General features: G+C 47.3%; 2 protein-coding genes across 2 annotated transcripts; both read left to right on the top strand.

The window, feature by feature from the left end:
- Window positions 1–4,052: 4,052 nt before the first annotated feature.
- LOC144607786 (interferon a3-like) lies at window positions 4,053–8,393 on the top strand. Its single transcript, XM_078424851.1, has 4 exons — window positions 4,053–4,094; window positions 5,088–5,177; window positions 7,952–8,191; window positions 8,295–8,393. Exons 1-4 carry the CDS (start codon window positions 4,074–4,076, stop codon window positions 8,391–8,393), a joined length of 450 nt encoding a protein of 149 aa, XP_078280977.1. The 5' UTR covers window positions 4,053–4,073.
- A 7,303-nt stretch (window positions 8,394–15,696) lies between these two features.
- LOC144607769 (interferon a3-like) lies at window positions 15,697–20,350 on the top strand. Its single transcript, XM_078424828.1, has 4 exons — window positions 15,697–15,717; window positions 16,706–16,795; window positions 19,910–20,149; window positions 20,252–20,350. Exons 1-4 carry the CDS (start codon window positions 15,697–15,699, stop codon window positions 20,348–20,350), a joined length of 450 nt encoding a protein of 149 aa, XP_078280954.1.
- Window positions 20,351–22,107: the final 1,757 nt, after the last annotated feature.

Raw genomic sequence — 22,107 nt, 5'->3', positions numbered from 1 at the left:
TAGCACGCAAACAGTTCACAGCGCCTCCTCAATGAGCCTCAAACGCTAGGGAGTAGAAATAGGTTTTGAGCCTGGACTTAAAGGAGTCGATGGAGGGGGCAGTTCTGATGGGGAGAGGGATGCTGTTCCACAGTCTAGGAGCTGCAACCGCAAAAGTGCGGTCACCCCTGAGCTTAAGCCTAGACCGCGGGATAGTGAGTAGAAAGACTGGATAGACTCGGCTTAGACTCGCTGGAATTTAGAAGATTGAGGGGGGATCTTATAGATACGTACAAAATTCTTAAGGGGTTGGACAGGCTAGATGCAGGAAGATTGTTCCCGATGTTGGGGAAGTCCAGAACAAGGGGTCACAGTTTAAGGATAAGGGGGAAGTCTTTTAGGACCGAGATGAGAACGTTTTTTTTCACACAGAGAGTGGTGAATCTGCGGAATTCTCTGCCACATCAGGTACTTGAGGCCAGTTCATTGGCTATATTTAAGAGGGAGTTCTCCTTCAGCAGAGTCCTTGATTCCTAAACACTTCCTGCCCCTCCACCTTCCTTAGCATCATCTGCAAACTTGGACTCAAGGCCTTCAATCCCCTATCCAAATTATTATTATACAACGTGAAAACAAGCGGCCCCAGCACCGACCCTTGCGGAACTCCACTATTCACGGGCAGCCAACCTGAAGAAGCGCCTCTGTAAATTGTCCCGAGTGTGCAGGGAATGGATGGGAAAGTGGGAGAACAGAAAAGTACCTTGAACGAGTGATGGTTTGTCAGTGTGGATTTGGAGGCCGACGGGCCTGTTTCGATGCTCTGTGTCTGAACTAAACTAAGGTAGACACAAAATGCAGCAGTAACTCAGCGGGTCGGGCAGCATCTCTGGAAAGAAGGAATGGGTCGTTTCGGGTCGAGAACATATATTGAACTGAACTAAACGAGTTGTGCTCCTGCAAGGTTAGATTTAACCGAATGACGGTAAAACCAAAGATACTAGTCTCTTAGTAGTATCTTTGGGTAAAACAAATGTTTTCACAATATTTCAGTGCAACAATAACCCAATACCTGACCTCCCCCTTTCAGACACCGAACGGTCGGTCCTCAGCAGAGGCCTTACCTTTGTTCCCCTCCGCCCCCACATCAACGAGTTCCGCGTCCGCCATGACGTGGAGCTCTTCTTCCACCGCCTCCGCCTCCGAGCCTTTTACCACGGGAAGGAGTCCCGACCCCCCACTGATGACCCCTTCTCCCATCTCCAATGGACCCCCTCCACTTTTACCCCCCAGTATGGCCTACTACCCTCACTAGAACTTTTTATCTCAAACTGCCGGCGTGACATCAGCCGCCTCAAATTTTCCACTCCCCTGACTAACTCCAACCTCTCCCCTCCTGAACGTGCAGCCCTCTACTCACTCCGCAACAACCCGGACTTGATAATTAAACCCGCTGAAGGGAGGGGCTGTGGTAGTCTGGCGTGCTGAACTCTACCGCACCGAGGCCAGACGACAACTATCAGACACCTCTTCCTACCTATCCCTGGACCATGACCCCACCGATAAACACCAGACCTTTATCAGCAGCACCATCACCGACCTCATCACCTCCGGCGATCTACCCCTCAGTGCCTCCAATCTCATAGTTCCCCAGCCCCGCACGGCCCGATTCTACCTCCTACCCAAAATCCACAAACACAACTGTCCCGGCAGACCCATTGTCTCTGCCTGTTCATGCCCTACCGAACTTATCTCTACCTACCTCGACTCCATCCTATCCCCCCTGGTTAAATCCCTGCCCACCTACGTCCAAGACACCTCACACGCTCTCCATCTCCTGGATAACTTCTGGTTCCCAGGCCCCCACTCCCTCATTTTCACCATGGATGTCCAGTCACTCTACACCTCCATCCCCCACAAGGATGGCGGCACGGTAGCGCAGCGGTAGAGTTGCTGCTTTACAGCGAATGCAGCGCCGGAGACTCAGGTTCGATCCTGACTACGGGTGCTGCACTGTAAGGAGTTTGTACGTTCTCCCCGTGACCTGCGTGGGTTTACTCCGAGATCTTCGGTTTCCTCCCACACTCCAAAGACATACAGGTATGTAGGTTAATTGGCTGGGTAAATGTAAAAATTGTCCCTAGTGGGTGTAGGATAGTGTTAATGTATGGGGATCACTGGGCGGCACGGATTTGGAGGGCCGAAAAGGCCTGTTTCCGGCTGTATGTATATGATATGATAAGGATGGTCTCGAAGCCCTCCGTTTCTTCCTCGACCGTAGAACCAGCCAATCCCCATCGACCAACACTCTCCTCCGCCTAGCAGAGCTGGTTCTTACCCTCAACAACTTCTCCTTTGACTCCTCCCACTTCCTCCAAACCAGAGGCGTAGCTATGGGCACTCGCATGGGCCCTAGCTACACCTGCCTCTTTGTCGGGTACGTCGAACAATCCCTGTTCCAGACGTACACTGGCCCCATCCCCGAACTCTACCTCCGCTACATCGACGACTGCATTGGTGCTACCTCTTGCACCCATGCAGAACTCACTGATTTCATACACTTCACCTCCAATTTCCATCCTGCCCTTAAATATACCTGGACTATCTCTGACATCTCCCTCCCATTTCTGGACCTCACCATCTCCATCACAGGAGACAGACTAGTGACGGACATTTACTACAAGCCCACCGACTCGCACAGCTATCTGGACTACACTTCTTCCCACCCGGTCCCCTGCAAAAAGTCTACCCCCTACTCCCAATTCCTCCGTCTACGCCGCATCTGCGCCCGGGATGAGGTGTTGCAGACTAGGGCTTCCGAGATGTCCTCGTTCTTCAGAAAACGGGGCTTCCCCTCCTCCATTATAGATGAGGCTCTCACTAGGGTCTCTTATACATCCCGCAGCTCCGCTTTTGCTCCCCCTCCCCCCACTCGCAACAAGGACAGGATCCCCCTCGTTCTCACCTTCCACCCCACCAGCCAGCGGATCCAACATATCATCCACCAACATTTCTGTCACCTACAACGGGACCCACCACTGGCCATATCTTCCCATCCCCTCCCCTCTCTGCGTTCCGCAGAGACCGATCCCTCCGTAACTCCCTGGTCCACTCGTCCCTTCCTACCCAAACCACCCCAACCCCGGGCACTTTCCCTTGCAACCGCACGAGATGCAACACCTGTCCCTTTACCTCCCCCCTCAACTCCATCAAAGGACCCAAACAGTCTTTCCAGGTGAGACAGAGGTTCACCTGCACCTCCTCCAACCTCATCTATTGCATCCGCTGCTCTAGATGTCAACTTATTTATATCGGCGAAACCAAGCGCAGGCTCGGCGATCGCTTCGCTGAACTCCTGCGCTCGGTCCGCATTAACGCACCTGATCTCCCGGTGGCCCAGCACTTTAACTCCCCCTCCCATTCCCAGTCTGACCTCTCTGTCATGGGCCTCCTCCAGTGCCATAGTGAGGCCCGCCGGAAATTGGAGGAGCAGCACCTCATATTTCGCCTGGGCAGTTTGCAGCCCGGTGGTATGAACGTCGACTTCTCCAACTTCAGATAGCTCCTCTGTCCCTCCCTTCCCCTCCTCCTTCCCAGATCTCCCTCTATCTTCCTGTCTCCACCTATATCCTTCCTTTGTCCCACCCCCGACATCAGTCTGAAGAAGGGTCTCGACCCGAAACGTCACCCATTCCTTCTCTCCCGAGATGCTGCCCGACCTGCTGAGTTACTCCAGCATTTTGTGAATAAACCAGTTGGTCCCGTTTCCCTTCAGCCTCTCAGCGGGACCCGAGCGGTTCACACACACGCCCACTCTCGGATGTGACGAGCCCGTCTCTTTCCCCGGGACACTTTCGCTTTGGCTGAAGTCGCGGCGCGGCCGCTTCCCCCCGGGCAGACCGATCCGGAGACTTCCCGCGGCGGCGAGAAGAGAGGAAAGGGATCGGGACCGACTTCACACTCGGTCTGATGTAAAGAACAGAGAGGCGAGAAGCACTTTCCCTCGGAGAGCAGAGTGTGGGTCAGGTGTATCGGCGCTGAGAGAGTCGCCACCATCCAAGCGGCCGTGAGCCGGCTCTCCGCACTGTCCCCGTGAGATGTGGCTTCACCGCAGTTGGGTGAGTGGAGGGGCGGCTTTAACACAATCTCTGTCCGTGGCTCCGAGGGTGAGCGCTGAAAGGCGCAGTGTTACTATAACCCGGATAAAATGCAACCCCCAGCAATGCACAGACACAGTCACGTCCCCCTCCCCACCCCATCCCCTGCCCAGACTGAGCCTCCCCCACAACACCTGCGACCCCCTGATGTGAACCTGCGAAGCTCTGAGCCGCAGCGCCGCTTGTTCTCTCCCATCGCGGATTTCCCCGTCGCTGCTGCGGGACTCTCCCACTTTCACATTCCTTACTTCAGAACGGAGACCGCTCTCTCCCGACACCTTCCAAATTTCAAGCGCAATCATTTCACTTTTCAAACATCACCTATTTTCGGATTGTATGATATTAAAGCGGGCAGCATGGCAGAGACAGCTCACAGAATCCACAGACATCGGTCTCGGCAGCACAGGCGGCCGCTCCAGGATCACAAGCCGCTGCATTTCCATATCCAGAGTTTCAGTCAGCGATCAGGGACCGTTTTCGGAGCTTATTCTGGTCTCGGATCGGTCCTTTACTCAGTGTGGGTTGAAGATGGCTTTGGGCAGTGTCTGCAGAGTTTGCATTGTGTGGGTGTTGTTGACCGGGACCCTGAGCCTGGGCTGTGAGAGGCTGCAGTTACTGCAAGTTCTCAACACGGATACTCTGGGCAAACTGAATGAAATGGTGAGTTGTTCCCGCTCCCAGTGACCGATCCGACACTCTCCGGGCTGTTTGTTGTTAAAGTGTCAGTGATTACTCGGAGTCTGTTCTCCAGTATTTCTCTGTCTGGGGTTGTTTATATTGTACACTCAGGATCTTCCCTTTCGCTCCACCTACTCGACATGTTTGACTTGATTGCATTTATTTACAGTATTTCTGATTAGAATGGATAGCATGCAAAACAAAGTTAATGACTGTAGCTCGGTACACGTGCCAATATAAACCTAACCCGAGTAACGTTGACATCTTGTGTCTCAGGGTGGCCACCTCTCCCGACAGTGTGGGACTGAGCGACGGTCGTTGGAAACCAAACCCTTGGAGCTGGTGAAACTTTCCATGGGGGTTCATGTGAGTAAACTCGGCATTTTACATCTATGTGGTTCATTCGAGTTGCTTCGGTTAAAAGTTTTAACAAATCCCATCTGATTCTTTGCCAGAGATTGTGACGTTAGTATTCAACTACTTCTGATCATGTCATCTGTTCTGCGGCCTTGATAACCACCTGTGGTCCCTGTTGTGCACTCTCCCAACCCTCTCTCCCGGTTTCACCTTATCTAGTTCATTCGTCCATCTATTGAGTTTATTTCAGTTAATCTCCTGGAAATCCTCTCACAGAGTCACAACAATACAGTGCAGAAACAGGCCCTTCGGCGCAACTTGTCCACACTGGCCAACATGTCCCAGCTATCCTATCCAAATGATCCAAACCTGTCCTAACCATGTACATGTCTAACTGTTTCTTAAACGTTGGGTTAGTCCCAGCCTCAACTACCTCCGCTGGCAGCTTGTTACATACACCCACCTCCCTTTGTGTGAAAAGTTTACCCGTTAGATTCACATTAAATCTTTTCCACTTCATTTTAAACCTATGCCCTCTGGTCCTCAATTCACCTACTCTGGGCAAGATACTCTGTGCTTTCACCCGATCTATTCCTGTGATGATTTTATACAAGTCTATAAGATCATCTCTCATCCTCCTGCACTCCAGGGAATAGAGTCTCAGCCTACTCAATCTCTCCCGATGGTTCAGACCCTCTAATCCTGGCAACATTCTCGTAAATCTTCTCTGTGCCCTTTCTAGCTTGACAACATCTTTGATATAAAATGGTGCCAGAACGGAACACAAGACTCTAAATGCAGTTTCACCACCCTCTTATACAACTGCAACATGACCTCCCAGCTTCTATACTTAATTCTCTGACTGATGAAAGCCAATGTGACAAAAGCCTTTGTGACCACCTTCTCTTCCTGCGACTTGACCTTGAAGGAACCATGCACCTGCACTCCTAGATCCATTGCTCTACAACACTCCCCAGAGCCCTGCCTTTCACTGTGTAGGTCCTGCCCATATTAGACATCCCAAAATGCAACACCTCACATTTCTATGTATTCGATCAATCATTCCTCAGCCCACCTGGCCAATCGATCAAGAACCTGCTGCAATTTTTTCACAACTATCTTCACTATCCCCTCCTCTTAAATCATCTCACAAGCTGTATCCAGCATAGGCGATGAAACCTTGATACCACTCTACCCTCCAAATGATTGAGTGCAATGAGCAATTGTGAGGTTCACCTCTGGTTTGGTTAAATCCTTACATAACCCAGCAAGTCCATTGGGTTCATGGAGGAGAGGGCACAGGGGACCCAATAGAAGTGTACAACATTATGATCCGTGTGGATAGGGTGGACTACAGTAAACATTTCCCCACAAAAGAGGTACCTCTAACCAGAGGTCTTGCTTTATGGCGAGAACTAAATTCTTGGATGGGATAGCGGGAATTTTTTTTTCCCATCCAGTGTGTAGTTGGATGTTGGGCTCACTGGATGAGAGGGTCCTTGAGGCAGAAATTCTAACAGCATTTAGGAGGTATCGAGACCACTTCCTTTCTTGAATCCAAATGGTCTAAATATTGAACCTCCAAAGAATTGAAGGATCTGATGTTCATATGAATAAATCCTTCATGTGAGATGAGAGCAGGGAGGGATGATGGGCCTATTTGAGTCACCGTGGTGCACTTTGATTGTTTGACCAGATGATTTCCCTCCATTCAAGTTTGGTGTGGAAAATGCCTGTGCTGATTTTTTAAAAAAAGTAATGGCGAATGCCGAACAGCTATCCCAAGGTGTAGATATAATGAACCTTTAGACAAATTGCAAGATTTCTCCTCCCACGCTCAATATCTTTATTTATGCCTACAACCTATATGTCTGTTCCTGGCCCTGCATGCGTTTAAATAACGGTTTCCTCTTCACCATCCTTTTAATGACAATGCATATCTCTTTATCACCACAGATTGACATTTTCCGGCTGATTAGAACAGCCACATCTTCTCTCGCCTCTCTAACGAAGAGATTCATACCAGTCATATAAACCGATTCATATTCTACCGCAGCCCATGATACTCAGTCCTGCGCTTGAGGCCAAACTAATTGTTAAATCTTCCAAACTCCACCCCTTTCTCTCTTACCTCTGGCCTTTGTTCCATCCATCGGCCTATCAAAACCCCCACTCGCCCATGCTATCTATTACATGACATGCTTTGGCCCAGCCTCTGCCCTTTTTAGCTTTCTTCTCCCCAACCCCTACAATCAGTCTGACAAATTGTCTTGACATAAAATGTTACCCATCCATTTTCTCCAGAGATGCTGCCTGACCCACTGAGTTACTCACTGTGTCCTTTAGATAAATGCACATGCACTGTTCAAAAATATATATGCAATTTCACTTGGCTCTAACCTTCTTTCATTTGTGAAAGGTTAGCAGACCTCCAGTTGAACATAGAACGTACAGCACAAGAACAGGCCCTTCTGCGCTCTGTGTCTGTGCCAAACCTGATACCAAGATCATCACTTATCTACCTGCCAATACCACGTATCCCCCCAATCCCTGTATATCCATGTGCTGATCCAATAGTTGTATTAAAAACTGCCTCACAGGTCTCCTTTAAACTGTCCCTCTCACATTAAAGCCATGCCCTCTAGTACTTACGCATTGATTGTTTGAAACTAATCCTGATTACCTGATACCTTGCCCTACTAAGACTCATAAGCATTCTATTCTAGCTTTAAAACCTACTGGATCCAGGATTTGTCTAATGTCACCGTGTGTGTTTTGCACAGGCCCAGGACAGGATCGTGATTGTCCATCAAACACTGCATCACCTCCGCAGGATCTACAGCATGAAGCTGAGCTCAGTAACGTGGGTCCAGGCCACAGTGGAACACTTCACACTTCTCTTGGATCGGCAGCTGAGAGAGCTGGAAGTCTGTGTCATGAAAGCAAGGACAGGGTCCAGGGCAAGGAAAAATGCCACAATTCTTAAATATTTTAAGGATCTTACAAAGTTTCTGAAACAGAAGGTGAGCTGCCACACATGACACTTTGTAATTACCAACAGAATTTTGCAGACAATTCCAACCTCTTCATTATCTAATAAATTTACTTGACTTTTTCCCTTTTCAGGGATTCAGTGACTGTGCCTGGGAAATAACCTACGCTGAGACCAGGGCACATTTACAACAGCTCCTTCTCATCATGGCAACAATCAGCAGGGAACACTGAAGATTTTTAAAGACGAAAATTGATGTCTATTAATTTAAAGAACGCCTTCTGCTGTTGTCAGAATATGGAGTTTCAGCATTTGCTGACTTTACTATACATTATTTTCTGATACTAATGTGAATTTCATCTTGCGAGAGATGGAGAACAAAGAACATTTGGCGTATTCTCTGTATTTAAGTGTTATTTTAATTTATTGATATTTATTTTTGTATCATTATCCTGTGAAGAAATGTGAATCAGGTGAACAATTCTCTTTCAAAGACTGGCAGCTGCTGCAATGCAGAGTTCCATGACAGGATAAAGTGCTCTGTGGTCAGCTGACCATTCTCAATGCCTTGCTGTAGCATGTCTCTGTTATGGTCGATACTATTTCACTTCCTACTCTGAAGTGAACCGGTGGCATTTCATATTGAATGATCTCAGCTATATGAGCTGTTACAATGTCCGTCCAGTTTGCTTTTGTGGAAACGGTTTGAACATTAGAATTGTAGTTTTTTGCCCCTTTAAAAAATAATTGTCCTCCATGTATCACTACTGCAATGAGACTGTGCATTGGGAGTGCACCCGCCTACCCTAAGCCCTCTCAGGCAGTGGGTTTGCTGAACAATTATGCTTAACTTCATTGTTCACCCAAAGTAATCTTTCTTTGGTAATGTCAACTACAACAATCAAATGTGGCAATTGGTGCTTCAGACTACCGTAGTTGACGCTTTGGTGCAAATTTTGCCAGTTCCGTAGAACTACCCAGGGTGGACGACGAGGACATAAAGCAGCTCCCACCCACCCAAAGTAATGATTATCAGCTTGTTGTCTCACTGGTCAGAATATATATTGAACATAATTTATTAATATTTTCTGTGATATATATTTTTTAAACATATGTGAATAGTTCAATATCTTTGTTAATTTATTGTTTTTGAGAGATAAGCAATGGATAATATTTTTTCATAAATTAAAAAAACTTTTCATTGAGATGTGATTCTAAAGTGCTTTTGGTATTGGACATATATTTGGCATTGTATTTGTTTATGCCAAAGTTTCTGCTGAATGGAAATTCTCTAGATTTTAGGCACCTCCTCCACTATACGTACTCCTTCCTCTGTAATCTCAGGTGCATTCATAGTGAAGTGAATTGCCTCTGATTCTTTGATTTCATTCAAATTCTGAACAAGAATGAAGAATGTTTGTTCCTGAAGTGAACATACAACATAGGCAGAAAAACACCAAGTGCTGGAGTAACTCAACAGATCAGGCAGCATCTCCAGAGAACATGGATAGGCGACATTTCTGGAAGTGCAAGATAAGGCGATAATGTAAGGCTGCAGCAATTAAAATAGGTAGAAGGAGACGAGACAGTGGCAGAAAGGGGAGGTAGGCATTTGGTTTGCCAGTTACTGTAGTTAACTGTAGTATTGGAGAATTCAATGTTCATACCATTAGGCTGTAATCTATCCAAGCAGAATACGAGGCCTGATCCTATAGTTTAAGTGTGGCCTCACTGGCAATGGAGGAGGCCCAGGAGAGGAAGCTCAGTCTGCGAATTGGAAGAGGAATTAAAGTTACCTGCAACCGAGAGATCTAGCAGGCCTAATCAGACTCTTGGGTACAGGAGGACATATAGAAAACACCAAATGCTGTAGATCTGGTTAGAGCAGGTGCACGTGTACCTTGGTCTCACCTGCATGGACTGCCCATGTGCATGGATGGATGTGAGGGAGGAGATAAGGGGCAGGTGTTACATATCCTGTAGTTGCTGGGGTAAGTATGTAGGTGGGAAGGAAGGAGTGAGCAAAGGAGTTGCAGACGGAATGGTTTATGTCCAATGTGACAAGGGGAAGGGATGGAAGATGTGAATGGTGGTGGGATCGCTTGAAATTGGCAGAAATATCAGAGAATGATTTGTTGAATGCAAAAGCCCGTGGTGTGAAAAGTAAGAACTAGGGGAACTTTATCCTTGTTCCTTCTTGGAATAGAACAGAATCATGGGACACAATGAAGACATGAGTGAGGGATCCATCTGTGACAGCAGGGGGCAAACATTTTTACTAAAGAAACATTCAGAACCAATGCATTTAGAGTTGGTGGGTTTGTAATAAATGCCTGTCAATAATCCGTCCCCTGTGATGGCGACAGAGAGATGAAGAAAGTGGAGAGGTGTGTTGTAAATAGTCCACGCGAATATGAGTGCAGGGTGAAAGTTAGTGGCAAAGTTAATTGCAGTCGTGATGTAGCAAAGAAAGAGCTGGGGGATGGTACCACTCACTGTACGTTCAAAAAAGGACTGTTTCCCCTCACATGTATCCATCTCTCATATCCCGGCCCTATCTCTTTTCCAATTTTCTTCTCCATTCAACATTCCGTCTGAAGAAGGGCCCTGATCAAAAAAATCATCTGTCCATATCCTCCATAGATGCTGCCCGGCGTGCTGAGTTACTCCAGAAATTTGCGTAATTTAAATAAATCAACATCACCATTCCCTAGTAGCTACATGTTACTATATTGTTCACAAGTTCACAAGTTATAGAAACATAAAAAATAGGTGCAGGAAGAGGCCATTCGGGCCTTCGAGCCAGCACCGCCATTCATTGTGATCATGGCAGATCGTCCACAATCAATAACCCGTGCCTGCCTTTTCCCCATGATATAGGAGTAAAATAAGGCCATTCAGCCTGTTGACTCTACTCTGCCATTCAATCTTGGCTGACCTATGGCTCTTAAACCCACTTTGCTGACCTCTCCCCATGATCCTTCACATTCATTCTTATCAGGAATTTGTCTAGCTGTTCCTTAGAGATATCCACTTTGGCCTGCACAGCCCTCTGTGGCAATGAGCTCCACATACTAACTACTAACTATCCTGTGACTATAGAACTTACTCCTCACCTCCTTTCCAAAAGAGCGCCCTCTAATTCCCGAGGCTATGACCTCTGGTCTTAGACTCTCCCACCAGTGGAAACATCCTTTCCACATCCACTCAATTTATACCTTTCATTATTCTGCAAGTTAATGAAATCCCTCCTTAATGAGGTCCCTCCTTAACCTTCTAAATTCCAGCGAGTAGAGTCCCAGTGCTGTCAAATGCTCATCATATACTAACCCACTCATTCCTGAAATCATTCTTGTAAACCTCCTCTAGACCTGCTCCAGACGCAGCACATCCTTCCTCAGATATGGGGCCTGTATTTGCTCACAGTACTCCAAAGACGGCCTTAACGGCGCCTTATAGCATTACATCTCTGTTCTTGTATTCCAGTTCTCTTGATATGAATGCCAGCATTGAACTTGCCTTCCTTACTACCGACTTGCAAATTAACATTTTGGGAGTCCTGCACCTGCACTCACAAGTCCCTTTGCACCCCCGATTTCAGGATTTTCTCTCCACTTAGAAAATAATCTATGTCTTTATTCTAAGATGTATAAGACAATAACTGCAGATGCTGGTACAAATCGAAAGTATTTATTCACAAAATGCTGGAGTAACTCAGCAGGTCAGGCAGCATCTCAGGAGAGAAGGAATGGGTGACATTTCGGTTCGAGACCCTTCTTCAGACTGATGTCAGGGGGTGGGACAAAGGAAGGATATAGGTGGAGACAGGAAGATATGGGGAGATCTCGGAAGGAGGAGGGGAAAGAGGGACAGAGGAACAATCTAAAGTTAGAGAAGTAGATGTTCATACCACTGGGCTGCAAGCTGCCCAGGCGAAATATGAGGTGCTGTTCCTCCAATTTCCGGTGGGCCTCACTATGGCACTGGAGGAGGCCCATGACAGAAAGGTCAGACTGGGAATGGGAGGGGCAGTTGAAGTGCTCGGCCACCGGTAGACCAGTTTGTCCAATGCGGACCGAGCGCAGGTGTTGAGCGAAGCGATCGCCGAGCCTGCGCTTGGTTTCGCCGATGTAAATAAGTTGACATCTAGAGCAGCGGATGCAATAGATGAGGTTGGAGGAGGTGCAGGTGAACCTCTGTCTCACCTGGAAAGACTGTTTGGGTCCTTGGATGTAGTTGAGGGGGGAGGTAAAGGGACAGGTGTTGCATCTCGTGCGGTTGCAGGGGAAAGTGCCTGGGGATGGGGTGGTTTGGGTAGGAAGGGACGAGTGGACCTGGGAGTTACGGAGGGAACGGTCTCTGCGGAATGCAGAGAGGGGAGGGGATGGGAAGATATGGCCAGTGGTGGGGTCCTGTTGTAGGTGACGGAAATGTTGGCGGATGATTTGCTGGATCCGCTGGCTGGTGGGGTGGAAGGTGAGAATGAGGGGGGGTTCTGTCCTTGTTGCGAGTGGGAGGAGGGGGAGCAAGAGCGGAGCTGTGGGATGTAGAAGAGACCCTAGAGAGAGCCTCATCTATAATGGAAGAGCGGAAGCCCTGTTCCCTGAAGAATGAGGACATCTCTGACGCCCTAGTGTGAAACACCTCATCCCGGGCGCAGATGCGACGTAGACGGAGGAATTGGGAGTAGGGGATAGACTTTTTGCAGGGCACCAGGTGGGAAGAAGTGTAGTCTAGATAGCTGTTCTCCTTTGACTTCTCCCACTTCCTCCAAACCAGAGGCATAGCTATGGCCACACTTATACTTGTTTACTTAGGCTTGTATACACTGGAATTTAGAAGGATGAGAGGAGATTTTATCGAAACTTATAAGATTATTAAGGGATTGGCCACGTTAGAGGCAGGAAACATGTTCCCAATGTTGGGGGAGTCCAGAACAAGGGGCCACAATTTAAGAATAAGGGGTAGGCCATTTAGAACTGAGATAAGGAAAAACTTTTTCAGTCAGAGAGTTGTGAATCTGTGGAATTCTCTGCCTCAGAAGGCAGTGGAGGCCATTTCTCTCAATGTATTCAAGAGAGAGCTGGATAGAGCTCTTAAGGATAGCGGAGTCAGGGGTATGGGGAGAAGGCAGGAACAGGGTACTGATTGAGAATGATCAGCCATGATCACATTGAATGGCGGTGCTGGCTCGAAGGGCCAAATAGCTTCCTCCTGCACCTATTGTCTATTGTCTTATGGGCCCTAGCTACGCCTGCCTCTCTGTCGGGTACCGGCCCCATCCCTGAACTCTACCTCCGCTACATCGACGACTGCATTGGTGCTACCTCTTGTACCCATGCAGAACTCACTGACTTCATACACTTCACTTCCAATTTCCATCCCGCCCTTAAATATACCTGGACTATCTCCGACATCTCCCTCCCATTTCTGGACCTCACCATTTCCATCGCAGGAGACAGACTAGTGACGGACATTTACTATAAACCCAATGACTCGCACAGCTGTCTGGAGTACACTTCTTCCCACCCGGTCCCCTGCAAAAAGTCTATCCCCTACTCCCAATTCCTCCGTCTACGCCGCATCTGCGCCCGGAATGAGGTGTTTCACACTAGGGCGTCAGAGATGTCCTCATTCTTCAGGAAATGGGGCTTCCGCTCTTCAATTGTGGATGAGGCTCTCACTAGGGTCTCTTCTACATCCTGCAGCTCCGCCTTTGCTCCCTCTCTCCCCACTTACAACAAGGACAGAATCCCCCTATTTCTCACCTTCCACCCCACCAGCCAGCGGATCCAACAAATCATCTGCCAATATTTCCGTCACATACAACGGGACCCCACCACTGGCCATATCTTCCCATCCCCTCCCCTCTCTGCATTCCGCAGAGACCGTTCCCTCCGTAACTCCCTGGTCCACTCGTCCCTTCCTACCAAAACCACCCCATCCCCGGGCACTTTCCCCTGCAACTGCACGAGATGCAACACCTGTCCCTTTACCTCCCCCCTCAACTCCATCCAAGGACCCAAACAGTCTTTCCAGGTGAGACAGAGGTTCACCTGCACCTCCTCGAACCTCATCTATTACATCCACTGCTCTAGATGTCAACTTATTTACATCGGCGAAACCAAGCGCAGGCTCGGTGATCGCTTCGCTCAACAACTGTGCTCGGTCCGCATTGGCCAAACTGGTCTCCCGGTGGCCGAGCACTTCAACTCCCACTCCCATTCCCAGTCTGACCTATCTGTCATGGGCATCCTCCAGTGCCATAGTGAGGCCCACCGGAAATTGGAGGAAAAGCACTCATATTTCGCCGGGGCAGCTTGCAGCCTAGAGGTATGAACATCGACTTCTCCAACTTTAGATAGTTCCTCTGTCCCTCTCCCCCCTCCTCCTTCCCAGATCTCCCTCTATCTTCCTGTCTCCACCTATATCCTTCATTTGTCCCGTCCCCCTGGCATCAGTCTGAAGAAGGGTCTTGACCCGAAACTTCACCCATTTCTTCTCTACTGAGATGCTGCCTGACCTGCTGAGTTACTCCAGCATTTTGTGAATAAATACGTCTTTATTCTAATTACCAAAATGCATGATTCCAAAATTTGCTATGCTGAATTAGTATGCCACTTCTCTGCCCACTCTCCTAACCTGTCCAAGTCCTTCAGCAGAGTCCTTGCTTCCTATACACTTCCTGCCCCTCCACCTTCCTTAGCATCATCTGCAAACTTGGCCTCAAGGCCTTCAATCCCCTATCCAAATTATTATTATACAACGTAAAAACAAGCGGCCCCAGCACCGACGGGCAGCCAACCTGAAGAAGCGCCTCTGTAAATTGTCCCGGGTGTGCAGGGAATGGATGATAAAGTGGGAGAACAGAAAATTTCCTTGAACGAGTGAGTGATCGTTTGTCAGTGTGGATTCGGTGGCCGACGGGCCTGTTTCGATGCTCTGTGTCTGAAATAAACTAAGGTGGACACAAAATGCAGCAGTAACTCAGCGGGTCGGGCAGCATCTCTGGAGAGAAGGAATGGGTCGTTTCGTGTCGAGAACATACTTTTGAACTGAACTAAACGAGTTGTGCTCCTGCAAGGTTAGATTTAACCGAATGACGGTAAAACCAAAGATACTAGTCTCTTAGTAGTATCTTTGGGTAAAACAAAGGCTTTCACAGTATTTCAGTGCAATAATAACCCAATACCAGTTGGTCCCGTTTCCCTTCAGCCTCTCAGCGGGACCCGAGCGGTTCACACACACGCCCAATCTCGGATGTGACGAGCCGGTCTCTTTCCCCGGGACACTTTCGTTTTGGCTGAAGTCGCGGCGCGGCCGCTTCCCCCCGGCAGACGGAGCCGGAGACTTCCCGCGGCGGGGAGAAGATAGGAAAGGGATCGGGACCGACTTCACACTCGGTCTGATGTAAAGAACAGAGAGGCCAGAAGCACTTTCCCTCGGAGAGCAGAGTGTGGGTCAGGTGTATCGGCGCTGAGAGAGTCGCCACCAACCAAGCGGCCGTGAGCCGGCTCTCCGCACTGTCCCCGTGAGATGTGGCTTCACCGCAGTTGGGTGAGTGGAGGGGCGGCTTTAACACAATTTCTGTCCGTGGCTCCGAGGGTGAGCGCTGAAAGGCGCAGTGTTACTATAACCCGGATAAAATGCAGCCCCCAGCAATGCACAGACACAGTCACGCCCCCCTCCCCACCCCGTCCCCTGCCAAGACTGAGCCTCCCCCACAACACCTGCGACCCCCTGATGTGAACCTGCGAAGCTCTGAGCCGCAGCGCCGCTTGTTCTCTCCCATCGCGGATTTCCCCGTCACTGCTGCGGGACTCTCCCACTTTCACATTCCTTACTTCAGAACGGAGACCGCTCTCTCCCGATACCTTCCAAATTTCCAGCGCAATCATTTTACTTTTCAAACATCACCTATTTTCGGATTGTATGATATTAAAGCGGGCAGCATGGCAGAGACAGCTCACAGAATCCACAGACATCGGTCTCGGCAGCACAGGCGGCCGCTCCAGGATCACAATCCGCTGCATTTCCATATCCAGAGATCAGGGATCAGGGACCGTTTTCGTAGCTGATTCTGGTCTCGGATCGGTCCTTTACTCAGTGTGGGTTGAAGATGACTTTGAACAGTTTCTGCAGAGTTTGCATTGTGTGGGTGTTGTTGTCCGGGACCCTGAGCCTGGGCTGTGAGAGGCTGCAGTTACTGCAAGTTCTCAACACGGATACTCTGGGCAAACTGAATGAAATGGTGAGTTGTTCCCGCTCCCAGTGACCGATCCGACACTCTCCAGGCTGTTTGTTGTTAAAGTGTCAGTGATTACACGGAGTTTGTTCTCCAGTATTTCTCTGTCTGGGGATGTTTATATTGTACACTCTGGATCTTCCCCTTCGCTCCACCTACTCGACATGTTTGACTTGATTGCATTTATTTACAGAAGTTCTGATTAGAATGGAGAGCATAGAAAACAAAGTTAATGACTGTAGCTCGGTACACGTGCCAATATAAATCTAACCCGAGTAACGTTGACATCTTGTGTCTCAGGGTGGCCACCTCTCCCGACAGTGTGGGACTGAGCGACGGTCGTTGGAAACCAAACCCTTGGAGCTGGTGAAACTTTCCATGGGGGTTCATGTGAGTAAACTCGGCATTTTACATCTATGTGGTTCATTCCAGTTGCTTCGGTTAAAAGTTTTAACGGATCCCATCTGATCATTTGCCAGAGATTGTGACGTTAGTATTCAACTACTTCTGATCATGTCATCTGTTCTGCGGCGTTGTTCAGCCGCCTGTCGTCCCTGCTGTGCTCTCCCAACCCCTCTCTCCCGGTTTCACCTTATCTAGTTCATTCGTCCATCTATTGAGTTTATTTCAGTTAATCTCCTCGAAATCGTCTCACAGAGTCACAGCAATACAGTGTGGAAACAGGCCCCCAACTTGTCCACACTGGCCAACATGTCCCAGCTATCCTATCCAAATGATCCAAACCTGTCCTAACCATGTACATGTCTAACTGTTTCTTAAACGTTGGGTTCGTCCCAGCCTCAACTACCTCCTCTGGCAGCTTGTTACATACACTCACCTCCCTTTGTGTGAAATGTTTACCCGTTAGATTCACATTAAATCTTTTCAACTTCATTTTAAACGTATGTCCTCTGGTCCTCAATTCACCTACTCTGGGCAAGAGTCTCTGTGCTTTCACCCGATCTATTCCTGTGATGATTTTATACACGTCTATAAGATCACCTCTCATCCTCTTGCACTCCAGGGAATAGAGTCTCAGCCTACTCAATCTCTCCCGATGGTTCAGACCCTCTAGTCCTGGCAACATTCTCGTAAATCTTCTCTGTGCCCTTTCTAGCTTGACAACATCTTTCCTATAAAATGGTGCCAGAACGGAACACAAGACTCTAAATGCAGTTTCACCACCCTCTTATACAACTGCAACATGACCTCCCAACTTCTATACTTAATTCTCTGACTGATGAAGGCCAATGTGCCAAAAGCCTTTGTGACCACCTTCTCTTCCTGCGACTTGACCTTGAAGGAACCATGCACCTGCACTCCTAGATCCATTGCTCTACAACACTCCCCAGAGCCCTGCCTTTACTGTGTAGGTCCTGCCCATATTAGACATCCCAAAATGCAACACCTCACATTTCTATGTATTCGATCAATCATTCCTCAGCCCACCTGGCCAATCGATCAAGAACCTGCTGCAATTTTTTCACAACTATCTTCACTATCCCCTCCTCTGAAATCATCTCACAAGCTGTGTCCAGCATAGGCGATGAAACCTTGACACCACTCTACCCTCCAAATGATTGAGTGCAATGAGCAATTGTGAGGTTCACCTCTGGTTTGGTTAAATCCTTACATCACCCAGCAAGTCCATTGGGTTCATGGAGGAGAGGGCACAGGGGACCCAATAAAAGTGTACAACATTATCATATCATATCATATCATATATATACAGCCGGAAACAGGCCTTTTCGGCCCTCCAAGTCCGTGCGGCCCAGCGATCCCCGTACATTAACACTATCCTACACTAGGGACAATTTTTACATTTACCCAGCCAATTAACCTACATACCTGTACGTCTTTGGAGTGTGGGAGCAAACCGAAGATCTCGGAGAAAACCCACGCAGGTCACGGGGAGAATGTACAAACTCCTTACAGTGCAGCACCCGTAGTCAGGATCGAACCTGAGTCTCCGGCGCTGCATTCGCTGTAAAGCAGCAACTCTACCGCTGTGCTACCGTGCCGCCCATATGCCGCCCATTATGATACATATGGATAGGGTGGACTGCAGTAAACATTTCCCCATAAAAGAGGTACCACTAACCAGAGGTCTTGCTTTATTGTGAGAACTAAATGCTTGGATGGGATAGAGGGAAAAAATATTTTCCATCCAGTGTGTAGTTGGATGTTGGGCTCACTGACTGAGAGGGTACTTGAGGCAGAAATTCTAACAACATTTAGGAGGTATCGAGACCACTTCCTTTCTTGAATCCAAGTGGTCTAAATATTGAACCTCCAAAGAATTGAAGGATCTGATGTTCATATGAATAATTCCTTCATGTGAGATGAGAGCAGGGAGGGATGATGGGTCTATTTGAGTCACCGTGTTGCACTTTGATTGTTTGACCAGATGATTTGCCTCCATTCAATTTGGTGTGGAAAATGCCTGTGCTGATTTTAAAAAAAAGCAATGGCGAATGCCGAACAGCTATCCCAAGGTGTAGATATAATGAACCTTTAGACAAATAGCAAGAATTCTCCTCCCACGCTCAATATCTTTATTTATGCCTACCACCTATATGTCTGTTCCTGGGCCTGCATGCGTTTAGATAATTGTTTCCTCTTCACCATCTTTTAATGACAATGCACATCTCTTTATCACCACAGCTTGACATTCTCCGGCTTCAGGAGAACAGCCACATCTTCTCTCGCATCTCTGTAACTAAGGTCCTTCACCATTCATACCAGCCATATAAACCGATTCACATTCTACCACAGTCCATGATACTCAGTCCTGCGCCTGAGGCCAAACTAATTGTTAAATCTTCCAAACTCCACCCCTTTCTCTCTTACCTCTGGCCTTTGTTCCATCCATCGGCCTATCAAAACCCCCACTCGCCTATGCTAATCTATTACATGACATGCTTTGGCCCAGCCTCTGCCCTTTTTAGCTTTCTTCTCCCCAACCCCTACAATCAGTCTGACAAAGTGTCTTGACATAAAATGTTACCTATCCATTTTCTCCAGAGATGCTGCCTGACCCACTGAGATACTCACTGTGTCCTTTTGATAAATGCACATGCACTGTTCAAAAATATATATGCAATTTCGCTTGGCTCTAACCTTCTTTCATTTGTGAAAGGTTAGCAGACCTCCAGTTGAACATAGAACGTACAGCACAAGAACAGGCCCTTCTGCGCACTGTGTCTGTGCCAAACCTGATGCCAAGACCATCACTTATCTACCTGCCAATAACTCGTATCCACCCCAATCCCTGTATATCCATGTGCCGATCCAATAGTTGTATTAAAAACTGCCCCACAGATCTCCTTTAAACTGTCCCTCTCACATTAAAGCCATGCCTTCTAGAACTTACGCATTGATTGTTTGAAACTATACCTGATTACCAGAAACCTTGCCCTACTAAGACTCATAAGCATTCTATTCTATCTTTAAAACTTACTGGATCCAGGATCTGTTTAATGTCACCATGTGTGTTTTGCACAGGCCCAGGACAGGATCGCGATTGTCCATCAAACACTGCATCACCTCCGCAGGATCTACAGCATGAAGCTGAGCTCAGTAACGTGGGTCCAGGCCACAGTGGAACACTTCACACTTCTCTTGGATCGGCAGCTGAGAGAGCTGGAAGTCTGTGTCAGGAAAGCAAGGACAGGGTCCAGGGCAAGGAAAAATGCCACAGTTCTTAAATATTTTAAGGATCTGACAAAGTTTCTGAAACAGAAGGTGAGCTGCTACACATGACACTTTGTAATCACCAACAGAATTTGCAGACAATTCCAACCTTTTCATTATCTAATAAATTTACTTGACTTTTTCCCTTTTCAGGGATTCAGTGACTGTGCCTGGGAAATAACCTACGCTGAGACCAGGGCACATTTACAACAGCTCCTTCTCATCATGGCAACAATCAGCAATGAACACTGAAGATTTTTAAAGACTAAAATTGATGTCTATTAATTTAAAGAACACCTTCTGCTGTTGTCAGAATATGGAGTTTCAGCATTTGCTGACTTTACTATACATTATTTTCTGATACTGATGTGAATTTCATCTTGCGAGAGATGGAGAACAAAGAACATTTGGCTTATTCTCTGTATTTAAGTGTTATTTTAATTTATTTTAATTTATTTTTGTATCATTATCCTGTGATGAAATGTGAATCAGGTGAACAATTCTCTTTCAAAGACTGGCAGCTGCTGCAATGCAGAGTTCCATGATGGATAAGGTGCTCTGTGGTCAGCTGACCATTCTCAATGCCTTGCTGTAGCAAGTCTCTGTTATGGTCGATACTATTTCATTTCCTACTCTGAAGTGAACTGGTCGCAATTCATATTGAATGATCTCAGCTATATGAGCTGTTACAAGGTCCGTCCAGTTTGCTTTTGTGGAAACGGTTTGAACTTTAGAATTGTAGCTTTTTGCCCCTTTTTATAAAAAATTGTCCTCCATGTATCACTGCTGCAATGAGATTGTGCATTGGAAGTGCACCCGCCTACACTAAGCCCTCTCACGTGGTGGGTTTGCTCTACCATTATGCTTAACTTCATCCTTCATCCAAAGTAATCTTTCTTTTGTATGTCAACTACAACAATCAAAAGTGGCAATTTGTGCTTCAGACTACCGTAGTTGACGCTTTGGTGCAAATGTTGCCAGTTCCGTAGAACTACCCAGGGTGGACGACGAGGACGTAAAGCAGCTCCCACCCCACCCAAAGTAATGATTATCAGCTTGTTGTCTCACTGGTCAGAATATATATTGAACATAATTTATTAATATTTTCTGTGATGTATATATTTTAAACATATGTGAATAGAGTTCAATATCTTTGTTAATTTATTGTTTTTGAGAAATAAGCAATGGATAATATTTTTTCATAAATTAAAAAAACTTTAAATTGAGATGTGATTCTAAAATGCTTTTGGTATTGGACATATTTTTAGCATTATATTTGTTTATGCCAAAGTTTCTGCTGAATGGAAATTCTCTAGATTTTAGGCACCTCCTCCACTATACGTACTCCTTCCTCTGTAATCTCAGGTGCACAGAAAAAGCAAGTGTATTCATAGTGAAGTGAATTGCCTCTGATCCTTTGATTTCATTCAAAATTCTGAACAAGAATGAAGAATGTTTGTGCCTGAAGTGAACGTACAACATAGGCAGAAAAACACCAAGTGCTGGAGTAACTCAACAGGTCAGGCAGCATCTCCAGAGAACATGGATAGGCGACATTTCTGGAAGTGCAAGATAAGGCGATAATGTAAGGCCGGAGCAATTAAAATAGGTAGAAGGAGACGAGACAGTGGCAGAAAGGGGAGGTAGGCATTTGGTTTGCCAGTTACTGTAGTTAACTGTAGTATTGGAGAATTCAATGTTCATACCATTAGGCTGTAATCTACCCAAGCAGAATACGAGGCCTGATCCTACAGTTTAAGTGTGGCCTCACTGGCAATGGAGGAGGCCCAGGTGAGGAAGCTCAGTCTGTGAATGGGAAGAGGAATTGAAGTTACCTGCAACCGAGAGGTCTAGCAGGCCTAATCAGACTCTTGGGTACAGGAGGACACATGGAAAACACCAAATGCTGTAGATGAGGTTAGAGCAGGTGCACGTGTACCTTGGTCTCACCTGCATGGACTGCCCATGTGCATGGATGGATGTGAGGGAGGAGATAAGGGGCAGGTGTT

The sequence above is a fragment of the Rhinoraja longicauda genome, chromosome 29 (assembly GCF_053455715.1).
Source record: "Rhinoraja longicauda isolate Sanriku21f chromosome 29, sRhiLon1.1, whole genome shotgun sequence".
NCBI classification, from domain to species: Eukaryota; Metazoa; Chordata; class Chondrichthyes; order Rajiformes; family Arhynchobatidae; genus Rhinoraja; species Rhinoraja longicauda.
Note: the sequence above shows the minus strand (reverse complement) of the source record. Positions and strands in the feature narration are given on the sequence as shown.